This window comes from Perna viridis, chromosome 7, assembly GCF_037379345.1.
Source record: "Perna viridis isolate PV_CMFRI_1.1 ecotype Kerala chromosome 7, ASM3737934v1, whole genome shotgun sequence".
Lineage (NCBI taxonomy): Eukaryota > Metazoa > Mollusca > Bivalvia > Mytilida > Mytilidae > Perna > Perna viridis.
Window position 1 is genome coordinate 30,370,121 of NC_142451.1, and position 25,878 is coordinate 30,395,998.

The window sequence follows — 25,878 nt, forward strand, 5'->3', positions numbered from 1 at the left end:
AATAGAATTTCATAAATTGAAAAACTAAAGCAACTTGAATGGTTGCATATTGACAACAAATGTTCATAATTGGTAATTGTTTTATGTAATAATTCAAGATTGAAAGTTTTGAACATAAATCCTACATTAAATAGATCTTGCCAAGCTGTTAAAGTATAAAATACTCCATAACAGACAGACAAGTACAAGAGACAACTGACTCTTTCCTCAGAATTTTAATATGAGGGCATGGTCTGTGTTAGTCAGTTTACCTTGATATGCTTTGACTGTAGATTGTCCCCAATGATGACAATAAATGGATCTGTTAACCTTACATGGTCTTGGTTTTTAGGTACCAGTTTGGATCTCTTTAACAACATGTACAGTATCTGCAACAACAAATAAATTAATTACTGAAACAATGCTTATTGAACTTACAAGTCAAATAACATCACTTTGTAAAATTAATATCATTTATCAAATTTTTTATATACATGAATCTTAGTTTGCTGATATTATAAGAGCATCCTGACCAAGAAATTCCTTTATATATTATGTTTTCCTCTAAATATTTCACTTTTTAAAAGATTATAAATGAATCTCACCTCTAAACCGAACTCTACCAACACATGTGTATTAGTTTTCTTATTAGCTTTAGGTTTGCCTCCACCATAGGCAGGTTTAGGTGGTAATAATAAACAACTTGGAGGTCTTAATCCTGGCTTATCTTCTTCTTTCTTCTTAACACTGAAATACACATAGTTAAATTACAATTGTCAAGTTCTCGAATTTTCCTTTTTACATTATACCTAATTCATATACACAGGCAAAATAGCGAAAGATGTATCATGTGTGAGGAAAATATGGCATATCTACTTCATAGAATGAATGTAAAACATCAATGGTCTTATATGTCCCTTAAATTATTCTTTTTTTATGGATGGTTAACAGATATTTAACATCAATAATACTTTTATTTTGCCTGTGTTATATACATGTTTGTACCTTAAACATGCATTTAAAGTATCATTTTCACATACTGAGCAGACAAATTATGAATCATATCTTAAAGAAAGTCTGACTCCTCCATTATATGTTATGATGAAAGAATACCTTAAAAAAGATGACAACATTCCATAATAACTGAAAAACTTAAGTAGCTGTCTTTGTAAGAATCATGCAAAATCTGAAAAATGTGATACACCCCATAAACGGCTACATATTTTTATTTTTGTAATCAAGTTGTTTTATGCGTCTATATTATGAAATGTGTAATTATTCATTCAAATCTGCCTGCTCTTAGGAGATAATCAACAATGAAAATCCAGTAGATTCTATTGTATTTGAGTGTCATTTACAGAGTTATCTCCCCTAATTTTGCAATTTACCGTGCATTCTATATAATTTTTAACTCCTAAGAGCACAGGCTATATGAAAACCACCACATATTTATTTCTGTTTACTATGACATTTCAAAAAAATATTTTAAAAATAAAAATATGTAGGCTTTTTATCCATGAATCACATTTTCCATGATCCTTAGCTGGAGTGCTACTTAACCAGGTGACTCCACGAACCAACATGTATCTATACTTGAAAAAATCTAAAAAGTAGAATGATTTTTTTCTTCAATTTTTAATTTAGTTCAGACCCGATTTTACAAGGTCAACAAACAAAGTGGAAATTGGCAAAATCTGAAGTAAATATAAAAAAAGTCATATCCGTAAAATCCTGATTTGATAAAAAGAAAGAAAATCAGGTCTGTTAGTTACCTAGGCTGTTCCTCTTGTGTGGTTATCAGAGAATGTGTAAAGATCATTGTTTTCTCCACATCAATGGCTGTGTTGTCTATCAACCCATATGAAATTTTCCTCAATGCTTCTTGAACTTTCTTTGTAATCTTCAAACTCTGTGTACTGTCTAATACCTAAAAAACAGAAAAAAATAACAGTTACAAAAATGTTTGACTCCTATATAATACATGCAGGGGATTTTTTTCCCCTAAAATTCCAAAATTGTTATAAAAATTTTGAAGGTACTGATTTCTAAAGAAAAAACAGCCGAAGTTTTACATAACCCTAAATAGCATCTTTAAACAAAATTCACACCAAGAAACACATAATTAAAATTTTCTCTTTGACAAACAATGCATATGATACACAACTACCCCTAATATATTTCATAACCTCAACATAATACTGCAGTTATAGTATTTCTGTAAATTTTCTTCCTTGCATGTAACCACTTAAGTGATCTCGTGGTAACAATCTCTTCTTGAGTGCAGGTGATTGTGGTTCGGTCCCTCAGCAGAGTCACACCAAAGACTTAAAAATTGAAAGCCACTGCTGCTCTCCCCAAGCAAGCACTATACAGAAGAAAGAGTGACAACTGGTTGGCTGGGAGTCAGAATAATGTGTCTGAGCTGGGTGACATGCAGGCTGCTGTATCTGTGAGCTAGCACAATAAAAACTTTGCAATTTGGGTCAGACTAGTAAAAAAAAAGATTTCTTCAATTGGAAAAACATTCTAACACTGAAATGCATGAAATACCAGCCGTAGGATTTTAAACCACAATCAATCAATCTTTTCATAAAGGACAAGAAATCAAACTTCCACACTATCTTTAGAATAATGAGCAGTTATTTGCAATAAAATTTAACCACAGTAGTAACCTCTTTTATAGGCTGAAGTAAAGCTGCCAGTGACCCCATTCCAATAAACCTGGCTAGTAGCTGGTAAGATTCAAAACTCTTCATGGTCTTGGCTTCAAACACCTTCCCCTTGATGGCATCAATATCTTTTTCTTCAGACACAGTGCCAAATAGTTCCTCATGGAAAATTTGTTGTAGACTGGCACGGCAGAAATCTAGATCACCAGGGTTTATCACTTCAGCAATATTCCGTAGCAAAGTGTTGACTGTGAATCCTAAGACATGGAGCTGGAAAAGGTTAAAAGTTTTATAAAACCATAAAATCTTCATGTTGGCTGAATGAATACATTTGTTAAGTCAAAACCCTTTTAAAGTTTTTGATAGTGCCCTGGTAATGAAAATCAAGTTCCATCAATACTACATTAACATTTCAAATCATTCTTTCCTCTTTGCTCTACCCCAGATTTGACTTTTTATGAGCCACTCAGCAGGTGTTTCTAGAAAGATAGATGACACTTACCCTACCAGTGCACCTGGTCCATGCTACTAGTTTTTAGTGGAGTCCAAGTTGTTCATTTACTTTTCTTTCTCTGTACATATTATTTTTGTTATTTTATGTTCTTAATGTGTGTCTGTTTTCCCTGTCTAGTCTTTATCCCTGAATTGCATACTTTTGATTTCTGCACGAATCTGGGTTCCCTTGGTTACTCTCTCAATATACAGCCCACTCTCCTGAATTTATTCTATTAATACCCACTAACAGAACAGTTTCTAAAAAAACTATGAAAAATATACGGTGCAAAAAATCATGAAATTTCTTACCTGATATCCACGTCTTAAAGTACCCCTAAGCTCTGATAATAAGTATGGAAAGTAGCGAGGTCCAAGAGATAGAGCTATTTTCACCAAAGTATCTCGGGCAGTAACTCTAATGTCTTTGGCTCTTGATTTTAGGAAATTACATACTTTTAACAATACTCTGAAAGAAATATTCAGCATTTAAACATCTAATAACGAATTATATTGATTTAAGTAAATGGCAGACAAATTTTTACAAAAAGTAAAGATAAAAACAAGATGTCGTGCTAGGTATACCCTACTCGTACATCAAGTTGATATTGCCTGCATTGTCGTGCTAGGTATACTCTACTCGTACATCAATTTGATATTGCCTGCGTTGTCGTTCTAGGTATACTCTACTCGTACATCAATTTGATATTGCCTGCGTTGTCGTGCTAGGTATACCCTACTTGTTCATGAAGTTGATATTGGACAGCAACCAAAACTTTTTGCAATGTATGCACATCAACATGAAGCCACACACCAAATTTAAAATCAATCCATCCATTGAGAGCCAAGAATTATATGACAAAAGCTTTTTCTATCATTTTATATAGTGAAAATGGCAAAGTCTTATGAAACAGGAAGTTGAAATCCACTAGCAACCATTATGCCCCATCTACATGTATATAAAACCAAACACCACCTTTAGAATTAATCGATCCATTGAAAGCTAAGATAATTTTGATTAAATTCAGGCACATGGACAAGATGATTCAAATAAACCACCCACTAGTTAACTGGAATATAATATTTTCAATCTACAGAATTTCAATTTAGTAATGATAGTGTGTTGTATGAAATTTAAACTGTAAATTCTCAACTATTCAAGAAAATATAAGATACATGCATGTCTTACCCTGGTAAACTTTGCTCTAATGTTTTCTGAGGAAGATTCTGTAACAATTTGACCATTGCCAGAGCTAGAGGTACACGTAATATCTCATTATCTTCAGGATATGGTGAAAGACCAGCCATTTTGTGCTCCTCGTCAGCTTTTATCTAAAATAAAGGACACAAAACAATAGAATAATAAGAGGCTTGCTTTGGTGCTTTATTTTGAATAATATAACCAAACACAAAAACATAAATATAAATAATCTCACCTCCATTCTTCAATGCATAAGACACTATCTAAGTACATAACGTACTGTGAAAGTACTATTTTTCATGGGGTACCAATTTTTGTGGTTTTCGTGGGAAGACAAATCCACGAAATTTGGTTCCTATTGAAAAGGAGATTTCAATTGATGTGTATACTGAAAACCTCAAATCCACGAATTCGAGAATCCACTAACTTGTCTTTTTTTCCTAATCCACGAAAATTGGTACCCACAAATTAAAGAACTTTTACAGTATCTTTGATAACTGTAAACCCATTTATTTTTGTGGATACATTTATTGCATTTCTGGATATTAATTTATAATTTATTTTCCCAACTAACACTCAGTTCAACATTTGTTCCATAGCGAAAGGGCTTTGTCTCAGCTATTTATTTTGTGATTTTTTTCTTCCTCGCCAAATTTGCAAAAATATATCACTCTCAAAAGTAAGTTGGTTTACAGTAAGATTATTTAATATCATTCTGTCATCACCATGTGAGCCAGACTCATCATGTCGTAACTAAATCATTTGCAAAAAAATTGAATGGTTCAAAGCTGCCAACCTCGAATTAACACTTTTTTCAATCAAAAACTGTAAACGTATTAATTTTCGCAGTGAGCTAATTTTTGCTGTTTTCACGGTTGACAGTAAACACGAAAAATAGTACCAGTAAAATTGATTTTTTAACATCATATAATGCTTATCATTTTTCTGAAACTGCAAAAATTGATATCTGCGAATATGTTCATTTGACAGAATCCGCAAAAATTAGCAACCACGAGAATTAATACATTTACAGTAACCTATTACCTTACCTTTTCAGTGAGATACTTGTGTAGCATAGGTATGAACACTTTACTGATGGCCAAATGAATCTTGGTAGCTAGAGCCTCAGAACAGATCTGGTTCCCTTGGGGAACATCAGACTCAGTCTGTTCTTGTGGCAGAGTTATATCCCCTGGATGTTCTACCTTGTCAGCATCTTCATCATCTTCAACTACATGATTAGCTTCAGCTGAAATAAAATATCAAGCATGTATTTCCACATTTTTTATACGAATTAAGGAGGTAGACCTAGGGTAAGGGACATAACTCATGAAATCATTGATATGTTTGTATCATATTCAATTTCACCAAAGCCTCTCAAGCTTTTGTTTGAAGCAGAATAAATTGAATCCAAGTTAATTAGATGCTTACATGAAATTGATGTAAAATGCTGAATACAAACATTCCAATGATTTTTAAGAGTTATGTCCCTTACCTTAAAATCTAATAAGGAATATTATTCTTGATCATCACCATTACATGGATACAAACATATTTAAGAATTGGCAATAATAAAAATTTTGTCTATTGAAAAATAACATAAATTTTCCATGTGCATACTGTTCATTGTGCGAAGTGCAGTAAACAAAAAATGCACATGGAAAATTTATGTTATTTTTCAATAGACAAAATTTTTATTATTGCCAATTCTTATAAATTAATTTTAAAACATATTTTTATCTTTAAGCATGAGAAAAGCAGCTCTGAATTTAATTGAATAGGGGCGTGTCAATATTTTTTTTTATCCATTGATATATAACAAAATTATTTTAACCAATCAGATTACAGTATTTATCTCAAATTAATTTATTAAATAATCAACTAAGGTTGCCTTTATCTATGATGTCAAGGAGACTTCTTACAGAAAGTAATCATAATCAAGTTATAATCATAATATCTGTTAACTAAAAAGTTTCTGTGAATACTGAAGATAAATTCAATTTTTCAGTTAAACATATCATAATTTTTTTCTCAGCTTTTAATTATAAATTACCGCTACAACTTCTGGTAAAATGGTATTAAACAGAGGCTTACCTGCTGGTTGTGGAACACCTTTTTCTGCATATTCTGAATTCCTTAGATCAAAGTGGAATGCATCCAAGATTACAACTATAATTCTACAAAAAATAACATGCATTCTTGACATTAGCCTCAATATTCTCTAACCTGAACAACAGTTAATCATTAAAAAAAATGACTATTTCTCATAAGTGCAACTTCTCCTAAACCGCTCAAAGAATTTTATTGAAATTTTGTAGGAAGGTTGGGTATCATATGTAGATGTGCACAGAGGAATATAATAACTGTCAGGACTCCATGGAGAGAAATCCAAATTAATGGTTTTACATCGTAAAACTTTGTATGTGCAACTCTTCTCAAACCCAACAAGGGATTTCGATGAAATTTTATAGGAAGGTCATGTATCATATGTAGATGTGCAAGAAGGAATATTATTACTGTTGGATGATACCAAAGGGAGATAATCCAACTAGCATATTTTCATTTAAGTCCATTTGAAGTGGGGGGGAGGGTTATTCTCTTTGTGAGCTTTTCAAGTCAAAAATATACTTTGTAGCATTCAATGGTCAAAAGGTACCTATTTCTAAATTAAAAATTAAGATCTTGAAATTAAATGAAGTATGATATGATATGAGTATTCCTTTTTTTTTTGTTACAATAATAATACCACTTTAAATCATTAGACACTTGTGCTTATTTCATTAGCAGACTCAGTAGGTACCTCGGCAATGTAGGTGCAACATTTTCCCTTAAAATTTGTTGAAAACTTTTAATACTTTTTACAGGAAAGTTTAACATTTACCTGGCAAAAGTACCAACTGAGCATGCTAATAATATAGGCATGAAAGAATTTATTACATACTTAACATAATGCTTGATTTTGTCCAGCCTCTTTTGCATCTGTCCAAGATAAAACCTGAGGTAATTTGCATATTGTTGCCATGGAAGTCGTCTACACAATACTCCCATACTTTCAACAGCCAAATCTAGAACATTCTGTGTTTTTGAATATTTTTCATCCAACAGGAATGACTCAGCAATCGGTAAAAGATAGGATATGATGACCTCTTTTCTAATGGCTGTGTTCTCAAGCAGTTTGATCATTTTCCGCAAAGCTCTTGATTTTCTGTGAGTCTAAAACATAGTAAATATTCACATATTTTTTTTTCAATATGGCAAAACATCACCAATAAATATAACATGAAAACTGTAATTACAGAAAAAATTATAATTAATGTTAAAAATGGTTTTATTGATTTTTTACGACAGTACATATAGAAAAAATATTTTAAAAAGGCATAGAAATCTAAAAAGGCAAAATTATTTTGTCTGAACTTTACCATGAATGAAGAAAATAAATTTTGTGACAGGGTTCACATAAAATTCATATCAATAGAATTTCTTTTAAGTGATAATCACATTAATTTCATGTAAAACTAGATTCATATGAATTTCATGTGATCAATATTTGTCTGTGTATCACTTTTCACCATTTGTCCACCATTCACAGTTGTAAAATATTAAGTAGTACCCCTTGTAAGAATCATGTAAAATCTGAAAAGTGTGATACACGCCAAAAAAAGGCTACATATTTTCATTTTTGTTATTAAGTTGCTATATAGGTTTATATGATGAAGTGTATACAGGTTATATGAAAAACTGAATGTTAATTCTGTTTACTATGGCAATTCACACATAATATCAAAAATAAAAATATGTAGGCTTTTTACCCATGAATCGCATGATTCTTAGCTGGAGTGCTAATTAAATGTGTGTTTACATTTCCTAATTTTGGTATAGTAAAATTATCATCTTTACAATTACATTTTAAAAATTGGAAACAGAGAATTCTTCCATCAGTTCATATAATAATAATATCAATCTGAATACCTGTATATGTCTAATATTTTCAAAGAAGTCAGCCTCTACATCCTTCTCTTCTCTTAACAGCTGTAGATCTGCAAATATTGGGTTTGTAGGGAATGTAGCTACCAGCTTGGACAGCAGCAGTATGAATTCATGTCTGATATTCTGAAATATGATTCATTAGTGCAAATATCAGTTTATACATTCAAAAAAAACTATTGTCCATCAAATACAAGTAAGTCAGTTCAAGTTGTCAGGTTTGTATATCCATAATCCATCACACAATACACATTTAAGTTTATTACCTTTAATGGAATAATAATACTAAAATGAAACTTGATTTTTTCTTTGTTTACCTGCATTAAGATTTAAAAACATAATAAAACAAAAGCGTGACTTTCAGGATAAATTTGACATTTCATTCCCACCCCTCCCTTCTGAAATATCACAAGGTTTTTTTTTTTTAAATTCTAATTTAAACTTATTTCACCCATGCAAAGGATTAAAGTAAAATGGAAGTCTAGGCCCGATTCTATTATCATCTCAGTAAACAATACACTCTTACAAACCTTTCCCCTTTCTAACTTACCTCATCTTTATTTCTTAGTCCTTTTTTGATCTTTGGTATAAGACCTTGTGCAATGATCTCAAAGTAAACCTTTCTATCATACTCCACTTGATCAAACTGGGCTATCATGGTTACTAGACAATTGGTAGCATTGTCTCTTAACGACAGGTCATCAACCTTGTAAGTAAAGAAAGTTGATTGATTGATTTTTTAGATATACTGTGGAAGTACTATAATTCGTAGATACCAATTTTCGTCGATAAGGGAAAAAAACACAAGTTAGTGAATTCTTGCATTTAATGGTTTTGAGGTTTGCAGTGTACACATCAATGGAAATCTCCCATTCAATGGGAATCATATTGCGTGGATTGGCCTTCCCACCTTAAACCATGAAAATTGGTACCCCACGAAGAATAGTACTTCCACAGTATGCCCTATAATAGATATATCATGCATTTTAGGAAAAGAACAATGGAAAAATCAAACAAACCCTGTTTTGTACATGCTGAGGTGTATTTTTGATGAGTTAGCCCACTGAAGCAATAGCCAACAGATAGGCTACTTACTCTAACACATTGCTTCAAGGCAACCAATTTATATTTTATCTCATATAAGCAATGCACTTGGCAATGAAGCAGTGACTACTGATTTTTAAGTTATAAGTATAACTCAGCAATGGACTGAACCTACATCCCCTTGCACTTGAGGCGAGCATGCTACCAAGCATACATCAAAGGGGTCCAAATAAAGAAAGAGAATAGTTGCTATAAAAGTGTTGATTTAGGGATATCGTTATTGTTAATTATTAAATTGTAAAATAACATCCTTGTCTAAAAAGGCTAAAAAATCAAAAAAAATTTCTTGAAAATATCAGTTTGAAAATAGTTTTTAAAGGTATGAATTGATGACAGGAAAGTACTTCAACTGGACACATTTTTATACCACTCACCATTTTTATGAAGAAACATGAATTGACTAGAACTGCATATAAGAAATTAGTGTCAAGAGTTGTCATGGATTTTATCACAGCATTAACTTCCCTGAATCCTGCCAGTCTACGGAGATAATCTGGTTCCTCCACACGTTTAGGATCCCAGGCATTCAACTGCAAATGGTAAAAGAAATTTTTGGAGTCTTCCTGCAAATAACTTTCAATTCATAAATCAATACATCAATTTAATACAGTCGAACCTTGTTAAGTCGAAGGGACTAGTCAAATATGTGGAGTTATTATAGGTATGAGACATCCTAGGTCAAGTATAACCCGGAAATAGTTTGGTCAATGATTGTTTCTGCATTTACATCATTTGTTGTACTTGTACATGTACATGTTCTTCACTTTACAGGGTTCTTTGTGATGACCTGCTTTTTATTTGGGAATATTTTTTGTGTGTGGTTTATCATGATTTAAGGAGGTAGAGCTAAGGTAAGGGACGTAACTCTTGTAAATCATAAGAACGTTTGTATTCTGCATATTATATCAATCTCATGTAAGCATCAAAGTAACAAAGATTGATTTCATTCTGTTTCAAATAAAAGCTTGATAGACCTTGGTGAAATTGAACATGATACAAACATATCACTGATTTCAAGAGTTATGTCCCTTACCCTAGGTCTACCTCCTAAAGTACTGAACGGCACCAAGTGCTTAAGGGAAATGTCCTTTTATTTCTGCATATGTCAAACACTTCATAACTTCAAAACATGCTGCTTTGCAATTAGGAGATTTGTCAAACCATGTGCTCTACACGCGTACTACCATAAAATTTCAGATTCATTGGTGAAATGAATGTAGTTGTCGAAATACACGTAACTACTATCGTCTGTTTGATTTAAATTTTTTGTTCAAAATACATGTTGTATCTGATATTACTGTTAGTGTGAATATCGAGGTGTGATCAATAAAGTTTGTGTCTTTTCACTACAGACGCTATTCTGGATAAATCAAGCCATAACAAGTGTCAACCAATAATTTCAAAAGCCACGCTAATTGTTGTAAAAATGCACTCCGATCATGGTTTGTATTAAAGCAATCAGTTTTCTAATTAATTAATTGACTACCGGACATCAGGGTAAATTAACCTAGAAGTCCAATGGAGGGGACTGATGGAAACTTTGAGTTATCCAAGATTTCTATTTATCTGAGTTCCAGTCACTGGAGGTAAAATTGTTTTGGAGTAAGAGGAGTTTTGCTGGGACTTTGAAATTAGTTCGAGTTATCCAAGATTTTGACTCTTCCGAGTACAACACATCAAGGTTCAACTATACTGTAATTTGTTTTTATTTTAGGCCAGTGGTCATTGATAAAATACTACAAATGAATTCATTGCAAGTTTTAATTATCAGTTACACAACACTTGCTTTTTTGCAATACCTTAGGAATTTAGAGTACCAGAGTTATCTAGATAAATCAGGCTTGTTGTCCTTAAGCTTCCATGAACTGACTCTGTGAACATGAGTCTATGGATTAACTAGAAAAAGCTGCATAACGGAAAGCACCGATGGTATTTTTTTCACCACAGACCATTTTGATATTTTCACCACTGTTAAACGTGACTGATGTTTTGAACTTCTTTGAGACTTAGCTCCAAGTAGGATGTTAAAACAGCATGGGTTCAAAGGGTCCAAAATTAAGCTAACATGAACGATAGTAAGAATTTAAGGTTAAGTAAAATTTTTCTTTGATTCATGGTTGCCAATAAAATTCAAATAAATGTCTATGAAAGTTCAGACAAATCACTTTTCACTTATTGCCATTTCTTAAGAAATTTATATGTACAAGTTAAAAAAAGATAGAATATGTGTATTATTATATTTTACCTCAGTAACCAAGTGAGCTATTTTTTCCAAATTTTCATTCCCATCACTGATCACCTGTAATAATGAAAAAAGTAAAAAAAAAAAACAATGCAGTGCTTTAATGCATTAAAAAGTTCGGAATTCGTAATAGTTGTATATTAATAAGGAGTTTAGTTTGCAACAATTTTATTTGTTAACTTCACAAAAGGGACACAAGTTTTACCAACAGTAATATACAGTACATAAATTAGAACATTGAGGACATGCATTAAATCATTATGAATATAAAAAAAAATTTGAATTAGATTTTACAGGACAATGAAAAAAAAAACAAACAAACAAACAAAAAACAACACCACAATGAAACAAAAAAAATAAAACGTTTCAGAAATATATGTATAAAACTAAAGATAAATATAAAGGGCACAGACAGATGCACTATTCTTGTGCGACACTGATTTTACATTCATAATATTAGAACAGAAATCTTTTTGATCTTTTAATAAATATGAAGACATTAACATCAGGGGTAAACAGCCAAAGTGACACTCTTTGATTTCACAAAACTTCAAATTTAATTTAAATTTTCATTCTTATTTCAATCATATGTAATCAAAACCTGACACAAAACTGATGGAAACACATTTCTATAAATATAGAGCTTTAAAGCTTTCCTTCAAATAAAAAACCAAACTGCCTCACCTTGAGTATTTCAGCAATCAATGTCCTCCCAGTCTTACTCGTAATGTGGCCACATAAATTGCACACATCCCTAACAAAGAAATATTAAATGCAGCATATAATCCAATCTTTTATTCAGCAGGTTTAAAAAGTTTGACAATCACTTAAATTCAGCTCTTACTCAAAGATACATTCAGTTCACATATTATAATTTTTTCCTAAACATGCTGCAATGAAGTAATGAGATGATGAGGTCATCCAAAATGACTACAATAAACACCATGCATAAAAAATAAATCTAAGTTCAATGATTTTAAGAAAATTTGTCATTGCTGACATTAGTGCTTAAGGAGGTAAACCAAAGATTAGTAACACAATTCTTACAAATCATTGGAACGTTTGTATATATCATTTCACATCAATCTCATGTAAGCATCAAAGTAACTTGGATTGATTTCATTCTGTTTTAATGAAAGCTTGAAAGGCTTTGGTGAAATTGAATATGATACAAACTTATCACTGATTGCCAAGAGTTATGTCCCTTACCCTAGTCTTCACATTTTAGTCAAAGCCAAAGAGTGGGGTATATATACAGACTGAAAGCTTTGTTGGTCTGCCTATTAAAATTATATACATACTTGAACATTTCTTGTTTATTTGGCACCAGATGGAAAAGATTTTTTACACTTCTCAACAAATCATTCTCTACACTCTAAAAAAAAGATATCATTGTTTATCAATGATTACATATTTGAACATTTTTTCTAAAAGGCTGTTCCAGTAAAACATATGAGGGATAATGGAAGGCACTTTTCTTCTTTGTAATATGGGCGGGGTGTTCTGATCTCTTGACAAAATATGAAGTTTAATACAAATTATCAACTGAACCTCTATGGGTGGTTTGACTGGTGAAAAAGTGTCTTCTCCCGGTACCTCACATCTTTAAATGGAACAGCCCTAATTAACAAAATGCTAAGAAACTATCTAAAATCATGTTCTTGAGCAAATTTGACTGAGTAAATCTACACTATTCATGCAGCAAAAAAAACCAAAAAAAAAAACCAAAAATGAAATGTGAAATGTGACAATGAAGTTTTTCTCTCAATCTATCTTCAACATAAATACTATTCAATCAGATTGCAGGAAATTGCAGATGTGAGGAAAACTTTGATTTGAAAAGTTCATAAAACCAATACCTGTGCCTTGTTAACAGCTTCTGACAGGAAGGGTAGAAGTAAGGACACCAGAGTTGTACACTGTGACTGGTCTGTTACAAACTCACTCAATCTACAAAATATGTAATACTGTAAATTCAAATGCTATCATGTGCAATAATTATTGCAATTCTGTAACTTTAGACATAAATAGGCATTTAATGTTTGCAATATCTAGACTTATCTTGCTGCATTAATATTTGAAAGTCCAAAATGCGAGTTTCAGTTGAGATTACATCCCTGTCACATTATTTTTGCAATAAAATCAGAGTTCACAGTACAAAAACTATCAAATAACAAAGTACTACACTTCTGTAAACTTTTTACAAGTCAAATGTACTATAAGGAACCAAATCTCATAAAAATAAAAACTCTCAAAAACATCTCTAATAAAACCCAATATATACAGTTAGCCCTTAAACTTGCTTGAAATTGGACTCAAATATGGGTTAGATTTCATGTCATGAGTTCTAGTCGAGTACTTAACAACTCTGGCATTACACCCCCAAACTGAAGTATTTAAAATATGTTCACGCACCATAACAATTTCATGGCCCTTCACATCATTCTCACCTTGACAAAATTTCAAGCTCTTTATTGACCTGTCTATTCTTTAATTTGACCCCAACCACACTACTCTGTATATACTGTAATATGGCAGATACATGTGGGATCAATAGCTGTACACCTAATTGTTGATCTTCTGAAAAAAAGGGAGGGAAAGGGGAGATAATACAACATGAGGCTAGTTTACAAAGATAATTAAATGAGACTTGAAAGTTATAAACCCATAGTAAAAAACAGCTCTTTGTGGTAAACTTAAGACTAGTCAAATTTTACTTGATTCTATTTCTCTCACTTACACAGGATATAATGCAGCATTTGCTTCCATATTTCATATGTTATAAGACATGGAAATGTGGGTTTAGGACAAGAATTCATATGTTTATCATATGAACTTCATATAAACCATTTTTGAAAGAAATTTGCACCAAGTTGTTGTTATGTGTGTTATTTGTTTTTGTTAGGTAATGCTTCAGCGTTTAGGAATGTTTTTCACATATGAAAACCGACAGACAACAAGATCAATAAATACCTACTAATTTAAACGAGGTTATAATGATCTTTGAAAAGCAAATTTAATAATAATCAAAAGTCTACAAAAGTGTAGGTTTGGAATTCACCTGTTTCTACCATACTTAAGTATCACTCCATATAAAAATTCAGACAGTGCCAATGGTTAAGTGATTCATAATGTAGAAAAACTAACCAAAAAAGAGATGCTTTTATAGTCTACGTACCCTTATTTTAAAGTAGTGATAATCCTTTCTGTAGTCAGACCTGTATTTTTGTGAAAATTATACACTCATCTCCCACTTAAATCAACCAAATCAAGCCAAATCAAGTACGATAACTCTTGCAAAATTCATGTACAATCTATACAAGCAGAACAATTTAAGTACCAGTCTGCATAAAATTCAGACACTGTCAACAGTAAAGAGATTCATGGTCAAGAAAACCCACCAAACAGACAATGCTTTTTCAGTCTACATATGCTATACTTTCACACAACAACCTTTTCTGTATTCAGATTTGCACTTTTTAGAAAATCATACATTTACCTCCCACTAAAAGCAACCAAATCAAGAAAGATAACTCTTGCAAAGTGCAAATTTTATGTACAATCTATATAATTTTTATCTCAAAAGTGCAACACCCAAATGAAAAACTATGACTGGCTACATGATTAGTAAATGTGTCTGAACAAGAAATAAAACTGATTTTGGTGGGTTTTTGACATGCATGAATCACCTTCTGTCTGATATTTAGAAAGACTGCTACTTAATGAAGTACAAAGACTGTTAATGTGATCTGTTAGTGTGTTTGAACAAGAAATAAAAGTGGGTTCAGTGGGTTTTCAACATGCATGAATCACCTTTCTGTATAAAGACTGCCACTTAAAAAAGCTGCAGTAGTTCAGTGTTTCATTTTATCAATTGAAACAAGAAGTTACCTTTTGTGGACCCTACATCAAAACAGCAAGGTCCCACACTGATAGGAGCTGTCTCTTCTACAGACGACAGTAAATTATAAATCATCTGTACAATATAACTCTTCACTTCCTTACTGGCCTGCTGGGTATTCAATAGTTTAAAAATATATTCCAGTGGATTCATAGTGGTGTCCTCTCCTTTGTATTTCACCAATAGCAGAAAGTATCTGCAAGAAAAATGAAATATTACTAAAATTTATTTCGAAGAAATTGTCAGCTTTATAGAGTCCTTGTCAAAATGATCAATTTTTAAAATGCTGCAGTTTTGCATGTTGATCTGACATTATTTTCATTATTTATTTTTTAACCTGTTTCACAGAAAGAACAAGCTTCCAATAAGACAATATCTTACAATTGCCTCAAACTCCTCACATTTCTCTGTCACAAGTAACGCACAAGACAGTGGGTATTTCTAGAGAAGCAGAGAGCATTTACCATATCAGTGCATCTGATCTGCACTTCCACTATTTCAAAGAGTTTGGGTTGCTCATCTTTTTATTTTTCATGCATGTTACTATTTGATTGCAGTTTAAATCTTCTCTGCTGTTTTTTATTGTTATTATATAGACAGCAGTGATTTACTGCATGTTCCCAATGTAAAAAAATCGATAATTCACACTGTGAAATAAATTTGGTAATTTCACTCTCGTACTTTCTACCGCCAAAACTTTTTTGAAAACAGCAGTGAATAATGGAGAATATCTATATAATAAATAGGATAATCAAATGGTTATTGTGAATAACCAAATTATGATCATTTGTGCCAAGAATGCATAAAGATTTAACTCTGCCATGGAACAAGTTCCGCACTCATTAAATCCAGGCGTTCTTCAGCACTTGTGTTCATATTTTGGTTATTCTCTCCTTCCAATTAATTATCCTACTATTATTATCTTTGTCTCAGGAAGTTCCAGTTCTAGAATGTAGTTATAATTACAGTTACCATTCTTTTTACTACAATGCTGCTCTATTGATACTGCACTAAAATTTCTCACATCAATAAGGATCAAAGAAAGATAAAAGCATGAACAAACCTGCTCTGCAGTGACCAAACATTGAACATCTTCATCAATGGAGTTTGGTGGTATATTCCTTCAAATGTCAATTTTGGCAACTAAAAACAAAATAACATTTATTTATCTTCTACCTACAATTAGTGTTGATATAATACTGATGACCCAATTGGAAGTAACCAACCAAAATAATTAAATAGCACTGAAAAAGAGCTATCTTTATGCCATTAAACTTGGTTACCAGGGCATTAAGCTGTTGGATTGAAAAAGAACTGCTTTTACAACATTTTAATCATCTTTTTAGATTGTCTTAATGTGGCAATACCAGTCACAGACACAAATCCAGATATTTAAAAAAGAAAGTGATGAAAAGGGGGGTTCCATGCTATTGTTTATAGTCAATTTTGCCCATATAATGCAAAAAATTAACAAAACTCGCCCAGATCCATCAATGAGTCACTTGCCTGAGGCCAAATGGCTACACTGAATACTGCATCCAATTCTCTTTCAGTAAACTTATAATTCACAAAATCTTCAAAGAACTGAAAAGAAGATTTAAATATACATAAAAATAGAACATCAGTACACACATAAACAAATAACATACAATAGTGTTCACTTATAACGTATAGGCTTATAACGAATTCAGGTTTATAACGAATTAGAACATATTTCCACGTCCTAGTGTTTTAAAACTAATGCATTTCGTCATTGATATAACAAATTCGTTGTAGCAAAATCAGGGATGTAACGAAGTATTTTTTAGGGCATGGCGAAAGATTTATTGCTGAAGTTTACCTAGATAAAACGAAGGGTGAATTTAATTGTTATGTAAACATCAGACACCAGTTGTCTGCTACATGTACTCACGGTAATTAATTAAGAAACAATTTCACTGTTGATGAACACACACAAGATCAGCTAATCTTACCTGTATTTTTGTTTTATAACTCATGAAAATATCAATCAAATAATGACACCCAAGCCATTGAAAAATTTAGCCAAAGAACATCCCAGATTGTGAACTTTTATCACTTTTGATCTAATGATTGCCTTTGTTGGTAGTTCCATCAAAACAATAGTTTTTCATGCTTCAAGCGGACGAATTACTGCAGACTAGAAAAGATTTCATGAATAAAATTCTTCACCAAATTGAAAAGAAAGGAAACTGATCTTGATACTATGTAACAATTTGTTTGGGGTCTCGCCCAGGCACCCCACGAGTTAGTACGTACACTGATAAAAGAAAGTATGGGAGTTTATAAAAAGAGTTTATAAAAACAACTACAACTGCACAAAAACAATTGTTTTCTTTTTTATTCATCATTTATAATACACATTACAAAACAATTAAAAGGGGAGATAATCCTAATTTTGAAAAAAAAAGTTTCTGATATAACAAACGATGCATATGACAGTCCCCTGAGATTCGTTATAAACGAACTCTACTTCAGCTAGAAGACAAACATATAAGTTCAAGGGGAAAAAAATATAAAATCCTTCTAAGCAAACAATGCAAGAACTCAAACATTTTACCTTCATTTTGTTTTTTATCAATAATTTCCAGCATGACACGGATATTGTTCACCTTTAATGATTCACATGTCATTAATGGAATATATTTATTATCTTTAACTCTCATTCTCTATCACTTATGAATCAACTGTCAAAAACATGTATTTTTTCTTCATGTTAGCTCAGTAATGCTAAAGACTGGGCTAATACAATTTATTGATTAATATACAACAAGGAAAATGGCATTTAAATTACAATCAGCCAGTCACATCCATATTTTCACAAACCTACCTGTGTGGTTTTATTTATACACATCTGTCTGATGTTTTTGAGTGGTGTAATTACAAAGGGAGATAATTCTTCCCTATGCTCTAAACATCGAACAGTAGTAGCTGTAACACACAGTAGTATCTTCAATAAAGAATCCAGGTAATCATCGATCCTGTGTCCAAGTTTTGTAATGATCAGATCAATAGAATGAAGGCAACTAGAAAAAAAAATGAGCAAAATGAAACTGTTATCATTTAAATTGTGGCAGTGCTATTCAAATTTCCAATTATATTTATATATCAAAGGGAACCTTATTACATTGCTGATGGAGGCACATATTTGGTCACCTTTAACTATTCTCTAACATTGTAACTCCTATCATAAACTGACAAAGGAAGGTTGAGGATGCAAAAAAAAAATAATTAAACAGTTAGTTTTATATACATTCACTAGACATAGATGTTATTTGGAGACTGTACAAATTGGGGCCTTTATAATAATTTTATTCCACTGGATCTATTCTCTACATAAATTATGCTATCTGCTTCATTCAATAGATACTTCTTGCAACAGTCTGCTTATGATTAGTAGACAAACTTATCAAGCGGAAATGGAATATCATATACTTAGAATTCCTAATTCCAATATCTTCAAATGAACAAAAAAAAAACTTACCCAGCCATTTTCCTAACAGGAGTCACTGTTGACAAATCCAAGGAGTCCAATATGCTCTTTACATTACTTAAAATATCACCTGAAAATATATTTGATTGAGCCAAATTTTGAACAGACAGGTTAACATGTGAATGTAGCAGTGTCTATTCTGCACAATCCATACTCACCTATATTATGATATATTTCGAGAAGTACATATATATTAAGTTTCTCATAATACAATGCTCGATCCAGAGAATCACCTAAGGGGGCCCAACAGGAGGCTCATAAAAATACCCTTAATCACATTTTAATGCATGCACTTACACATAAAAATATGCTATTTTCATAAATTTTATAACTGTTTTTTTTTTTAATGGGAAAGAAATATTTATTGCTTTATTCATGTCAGACAGACTGACCAACTGACTGAAAGATAATCTACAATTCAAAATTTGTATGCAGAGTATACTAAAATTAAAACCCTCATACCAAGAGAAATCAATGTTCTATTTTAAGCAAGGAAATTGTCTTGCTGCAATTTTTTCATGATTTTCAAAGAGATAAAAAAGTATGACTGTCCATCAAGCTGTATCACAAAATTTTTAAAGTACATCATATATTTAGATAAAAATATACCCTTTTTGTATAAGAGTTTTAAGCGTTTGTTTAAAACCTGTACCATATACCCTATATCACACCTCTGAACCAATATTGCATACCCTATATTACACCTCTAAACCTATATCGCATACCCTATATCACACCCCTAGACCTATATCGCATATCCTATATCACACCCCTAGACCTATATTGCATACCCTATATCACACCCCTAGACCTATATCGCATACCCTATATCACACCCCTTCACCAACCATATTTAAAGTATAGTTAAAATATATGATATAATGAACATGACATGTTAAAATCTGTATCACATGTGGTATCAACCCTCGACCTACATCACCCTGCGGCTGGTGGCCCTTGTGGTGATATAGGAATGTCGGGTTTATACCACGTGATACAGATTTTGACATGTTATATTCAGTATATATTTCAGTTTTTACCAAGTTAAATAAAGAATATGTAACCACAGTAAAGAGATTTACCTGATGTATAAGATGTAAATGATGAGAAGACCATATCTAAGAACAGACATATCTCACTGGTCTCACATCCAATGATAAATTTAAACACTATCGTCCTCCTGTAGTTACTCTTGGCCTTCCCTGAGGAGTCCTTTCCTGTCTTACTCAACATTTTACCATATAGAATTCTGGAAGATAATAAACAGTTATTTAAACAGCACATATACTGTTGAATCACCCTACAAAAGTTTTTAAAAAATCGGATAGTCAGCCTCAGAGGAGTTGCATTAACAAAATACCTGTCATTGATAGATATATATGGACCATAAGTTAGCCCCTCCATTCCACTGTAGCAGAGAAATAATATAAAGTAAAATATTTAAACAGGAAAACCAGATCAAACCGGTTATCAGTAATCTCTATCTATTTCCTTTGACTGGTATGACATGACAAGATAATCGAAAATATCTGTCAAAACATTGGGAGTGATTGTGACATGATCAGATCAAGAGTTTAGAATAAAAATGACTTCATGCATCAACAGTGTGCAGCATCACTACTAGAACTCCAAAATGATTAAAAATGCCATATAATTGGATTACAGAAAAACAGATTAATAGTTTTACACAGGCAAAATTATTTCACATGATTTTCACCTGAATTGAACAAATAAACTAAATGACACAGTTCACGTGAAATTCGGGTGAATGGAGCCTTCACGTGAAATTCACACGAAATGTTCACATGAAATTCGTGTTAGTGAATTTCACATGAAAATCATGTGAATTTCATATGAATTTCATGTGAAGCTCGATTAACATGAATTTCACTAGAAAAATATTTGCCTGTGTAGCAGCGAATTTGATACAATATCATATGAAATATCTCTACTCAGGTTCATGTCCTTGTCAAGATATTCCACATGATATTGTCATGAAATCAAAAGTAACTGCTTTTGTAAGTAATGCTTAAACAGTCTATCCTTTATTTTGCATGCATGTATATACCTCATCAATACTGGCAACAGTTTTGCTCTGTGATCTTGTTTGATAACACTGGTCTCTTCATCCAAACTGAAGGCAACTATCTCATTCTTAAATGTCTTATCGTCTAACAGTCTTTCAAAGTTCTCCCTGAAATAGTATGAATTTTCACTATATTAGCAAGATTCAGGGAATTGCAAAAATAAAAGGTCTCAAAATAAAAGTCTAGATACTTTACATTAATCTCCCATAGACAGTATTTTTTATACATAAAATCAAGAGTGATTTTTGTGAAATTTGGCATCAATGAAAGTTACATTGTAACTGCTAATCAATTAAAAAGTTTCTCCACTGAAGGTTTAAGAGACAAGCAACTTACCTGTATGGTGATAAATATTTAGGTTTATATGACATCAAACATTTGAATACCACTTTCTGCACCTCACCATTCTTGTGACGTAAAAACTGAAAATAAACCAAGTAAAAGTAAACATGAGAATACAACATGATCATTGCACTGATAATTGGTACCAAAATTTACAAAATATTTTGGTTCCTATGACAACAGTTTTTGATCTCCACCTGAAAGAAGAAACAAGAATGGATATGGTGAAATGCAACAAATTCACCAGTGTATAACCCAAGTACAAAATAGTAAATACTTTCTGAGATCACCAAAAGGTCTTCAACAAGTGTAAACACACTTTTAAGTAAGCTTTGAAATACCCAACAACAAAATTTATGAAATGGGAAGGGAATCATGCATATGCATTGAAAAACTTAGATTGCATGCTGTGCTTATAAATTGATTTCACATGAAATGAGTTACTAGTACTTGATTATTTACAGGTTTTGGATGTTGAGACATAGAATTTTGGACCCCAATCAAGCCAGATTTGATGATATATGGAGATGTTCGAAACTGATATTATTCCATTCATCAACAACCTCAGTTAATTTGTGGGATATTGCAAACAATTCCTAGTATCGTAACAGTTGTATTAGAGAGAACATATCAGGCAGTAAGGGGGGAATCAAAGATGAGGATAAAGTATTAAGATATAGCATTAAATTTTGATTAAATCACAGCTGATACTTAATGTTTCTGTATTACTAATAACAAACCTCAAAATAGATCTCCTTGAGTTCTTTCTCCCTGTACAGAGATTTAGGATTTGTAAACAGTGAAAGTAATTGTAACTGGGACAACAGGGTACTGAAAAATATAAAAAAAGTCATAATGAAAAAAAGTACATATATATCTCATAATAAGTACATGAGAACTCAATGAAAAAAGTTCAACCCTTTTAAATGACCTCATACAAGAAAACAAAACATGTTTATCAATATATAGTGAAATAGATTATACAGATGTACTTTTATGGAGCCAACCAAAATGTGGAAAATGACAAAATCGTAATTAAACAGACGGTAAAAAAAAAGGTAAACAGTAAATTCTGGGTTTAAAAAATGCAGAATTCCACTTTGAAGCAGAAGAAAATAATGTCTGTCTAAGTCAAGATCAGACTGAAGGAAAATTGTTTTCTCAAATGTAATTTGAAGAAAAAATTGGAAAATGTGAATTGGCAGGAAATCTCTTACAGAAATTAAATCACTTTCTAGGGTTTTAAATGTGACATGCAATGGTATTCACAAGCTTGGGATGGAAGAAATTATTTTCTACAAAGGAATTGACCAAAAAAATTGACACTGTAATAAATATTTTTTGAACATCTGAACAAGACCTAACACTACGTACCCAACAATGTGTTTCCTTGAAGATTTGTTTTTGCCCTTTGAACTATTCTTTCCTTTCTTCACATCATCACCTTCTTCGTCATCTTCATCATCTTCCTCCATTTTCTCATCATCTACATGTTTATCTTTCAAAAGATTTTGTGACTTTGCCCAAGTATCATCAAATGTATAATATTCTTGTCTGCAAAAATTAAAACAATGCATATGATAGATCCCATTTCATAAACTGGACAAAATATGTTAATAGAGCAGCGATAATCCTTAACAACTCTAAGATTTAAATGAATATTAAACAAGGAGTGAACATCACAAAAATTTGAAAGCTTTTTCATGAATCTTTAATTCAAATTTCAAATCATTTCCACAAAGGGTTGAAGAGTTTTTCTTACTAAAACTTTATGGCAAAACAAGAAAATGATGTGGGACTGAGCAAAAAAAAAAAAAAATTCTGTATGGTACCACCCATCCAGCTGAATTTGCATGTCAGATGTCAAATTGTTCCCCCATAGGGATGCTGAAATTGATGTGAATTATGAGACCAACCTAGACACTTTCATACAAACAGCAGTAAACCTTAATGACCACAATGCCTTAAGACAAGGATAAACAAAAATATACATATATCCATCTTTGAAAGTTTGTTTCAGCATATAACACAAATAACAACTACTAATTTCATGCCTAATTACCAATTAAAGATTTAAAAATTTTTCAAACAAAAAGGTACTCTAGCACATATGTAAATCTTGTCTTTCAAACTTACTCAAGAAACTGCAAAAATGTAGGAACAATGTCTCTAGACTTGCTCTCACATAACTGGGGGAACTGTTGCATTGTCCTCCACATCTGTATTCTAAAATTGTTATAATCTACATCCTCTTTTGAAGAAAGGGATGTCTTTTGACTAGAATATATGTCAGAGATATCAGTTCCTTCAATGTTTACGCTTGTGTCTTTCTTTTCGATACCAGATACAGTGTCCTCTACAAGCAAAAAATTCAATAAGTTTTAGGAAAATTCTTTACAGTAAAGAGTTATTTATGTTTTAAATTAGATGATCAACATTACGTTTTTTTGCCCATCTGTTAATCGACCTTTCATTAACATAACAAGATGCAAGAGTAATCAAGGAAAACAAGAATGGAACAGTAATCAAAAGAATATATTCCAAGGATAAAGACTAAACAGAGAAAATAGACACACACAACAAAAAACATGAACTAACCAAAATAACATGTACAAAGAATAAAGAAACAAAAGTAAAATATCACATCCAACGTAGACAAAAGTGGGAAGGAAATCTATGACAAAGTGACCAATACGGGTTTTCATGGTGCAGATGGATACATCAAAATGATCTGCAAGTTCATGATGACATCATTCTAACGTCATATTCACACACTGTTGCAACTGATAAAAAACAGAATGTAACATAATTGTCATGTATGGTTGGCTACAATGATGATGAAAATTTCTGTATTTATCTTCAAAAACTTCTTCATATATAATCTCTAAGGTTTATTAACCATGCCAAGCTAATACATACATACCTGTTTTTGAATATAACTTGAGGTGATCAATAAAGATGGACCAGAAATCTTCCTTATTGAGACCAGTAGCATGTGTTGCTATCAGTTTCTGTATTGGTTCCCAAAGATACTTAAAATTCAGGAAAAGACAACCTAGGAGGTATCTCAATGGAACCTAGAAAATATTGAAACAGTGTAACATGTAGATAAAACTAATTTTTGTAAAAGCAGCCTCATTTTTCTTATATAAAAATTATGTAATCTCACACATAAGGAACTCCAATATGGCTTAACAGATTTACATGAAAACTTACCACAGATAGATCTAATCATGCTGAACACTTTTACTCTGTCAGAATTCTAATAAAATGTTTTTTGAGATACATGTGAAAAACTTTTGTCTTATGCCCTACATTCTATTTTTAGCAAAGGTGGCCAAGTTTTTCCACAGATCAAAAATCCCCACTGAATTTCTATGCAGAATACACTAAGGAACATTCATACTAATTTGGTTCTAATTGGACCTGTAGTATCAGAGGAGAAGAGTTTTGAAAAACAGTTAATGATGAAGATGACAACGACAGACACCAAGTGATGGCAATAGCTCACATGGTCCAAAGAGCCAGGTGGGCTAAAAATGTATTAATGTAAGAACACTATGTTTGGAACTTCGATTATGTACAGTGAACAAAAATATTTGTACTAACAGTGAGCACATAGTAGCAACAGATTTTTAAGAATAGAACCCATGCCTGTTTTATAACACAAATACAACAAACCTCATTATAAAGTGATGCCAATGCTACCTTACCAAGGACTGCATGACAAATGAATAATTTGTTAGGGTTTATGTCAAGCTGGGAAGATACTATACATAAAAGTAGGTATAACAGTTAAGAAGCAAGATTTGTTTTCAAGATTTAGTCAAATTTAAAATTTATTAATGAAAAACTACAAAACCAAATTTTCTCAATCCCTGCAACTAACCTCTTCCTTATTGGATAATGATAATGTACAAACATCAATTGAAAACCTCCAACAGTTGATGGCAGGTTCTGAAGATTTGCACACTATTTTCCCCAATATATTTATTTATATGTACCACAAACCTGTGTGAATGGGCCAATAGGAATTTGATGCTGTACTGTTGTAAAATCTAACTTCTGTAGGAACATTTGTTTCTCTCTGTATGTTTGTACCGATAGAGGAACATTCTCAGCATCCAAACAAATCTTGAAGATTCCAATTTGGTCAGTCTAATTCAAAAATAAAATTCATTGCTTTTTTTCAGATTCTGTTGAAGATGGTGGTGTTGAAATATACTTTGAATCATTAACAGTATAAAGTAGAATTAAACGTTTATTGTGATGCATTATAGCATCATTATCAATGGGACTTAAACAGAGTTTATTCACACAAGTTTTGAAAAGTATAGTAGTTACAAAATTTAATCTCCTATGCAAG

At 31.9% G+C, this 25,878-nt stretch overlaps 1 protein-coding gene across 2 annotated transcripts in view; it reads right to left on the reverse strand.

Annotated features, from left to right (window-relative positions):
• Positions 1-25,878, reverse strand: part of LOC148612237 (small subunit processome component 20 homolog) — a 70,774-nt gene that overhangs the window by 10,220 nt on the left and 34,676 nt on the right. For both annotated transcript variants that reach the window (XM_088593494.1, XM_088593495.1), the window contains 30 exons: positions 25,524-25,670; positions 24,436-24,589; positions 23,649-23,868; positions 22,887-23,066; positions 22,253-22,343; positions 21,507-21,592; positions 21,152-21,277; positions 20,166-20,332; positions 19,075-19,153; positions 18,421-18,616; positions 17,079-17,156; positions 16,636-16,715; positions 15,563-15,768; positions 14,122-14,251; positions 13,531-13,621; positions 12,973-13,046; positions 12,356-12,425; positions 11,675-11,728; positions 9,804-9,959; positions 8,876-9,031; positions 8,311-8,451; positions 7,283-7,554; positions 6,436-6,518; positions 5,391-5,590; positions 4,330-4,472; positions 3,453-3,609; positions 2,652-2,918; positions 1,752-1,906; positions 585-726; positions 252-368 (listed from right to left, as the gene is read on the reverse strand). In XM_088593494.1, coding sequence (XP_088449620.1) covers positions 252-368; positions 585-726; positions 1,752-1,906; positions 2,652-2,918; positions 3,453-3,609; positions 4,330-4,472; positions 5,391-5,590; positions 6,436-6,518; positions 7,283-7,554; positions 8,311-8,451; positions 8,876-9,031; positions 9,804-9,959; positions 11,675-11,728; positions 12,356-12,425; positions 12,973-13,046; positions 13,531-13,621; positions 14,122-14,251; positions 15,563-15,768; positions 16,636-16,715; positions 17,079-17,156; positions 18,421-18,616; positions 19,075-19,153; positions 20,166-20,332; positions 21,152-21,277; positions 21,507-21,592; positions 22,253-22,343; positions 22,887-23,066; positions 23,649-23,868; positions 24,436-24,589; positions 25,524-25,670 — 4,218 coding nt within the window. The remainder of the gene's footprint in view (positions 1-251; positions 369-584; positions 727-1,751; positions 1,907-2,651; positions 2,919-3,452; positions 3,610-4,329; positions 4,473-5,390; positions 5,591-6,435; positions 6,519-7,282; positions 7,555-8,310; positions 8,452-8,875; positions 9,032-9,803; positions 9,960-11,674; positions 11,729-12,355; positions 12,426-12,972; positions 13,047-13,530; positions 13,622-14,121; positions 14,252-15,562; positions 15,769-16,635; positions 16,716-17,078; positions 17,157-18,420; positions 18,617-19,074; positions 19,154-20,165; positions 20,333-21,151; positions 21,278-21,506; positions 21,593-22,252; positions 22,344-22,886; positions 23,067-23,648; positions 23,869-24,435; positions 24,590-25,523; positions 25,671-25,878) is intronic.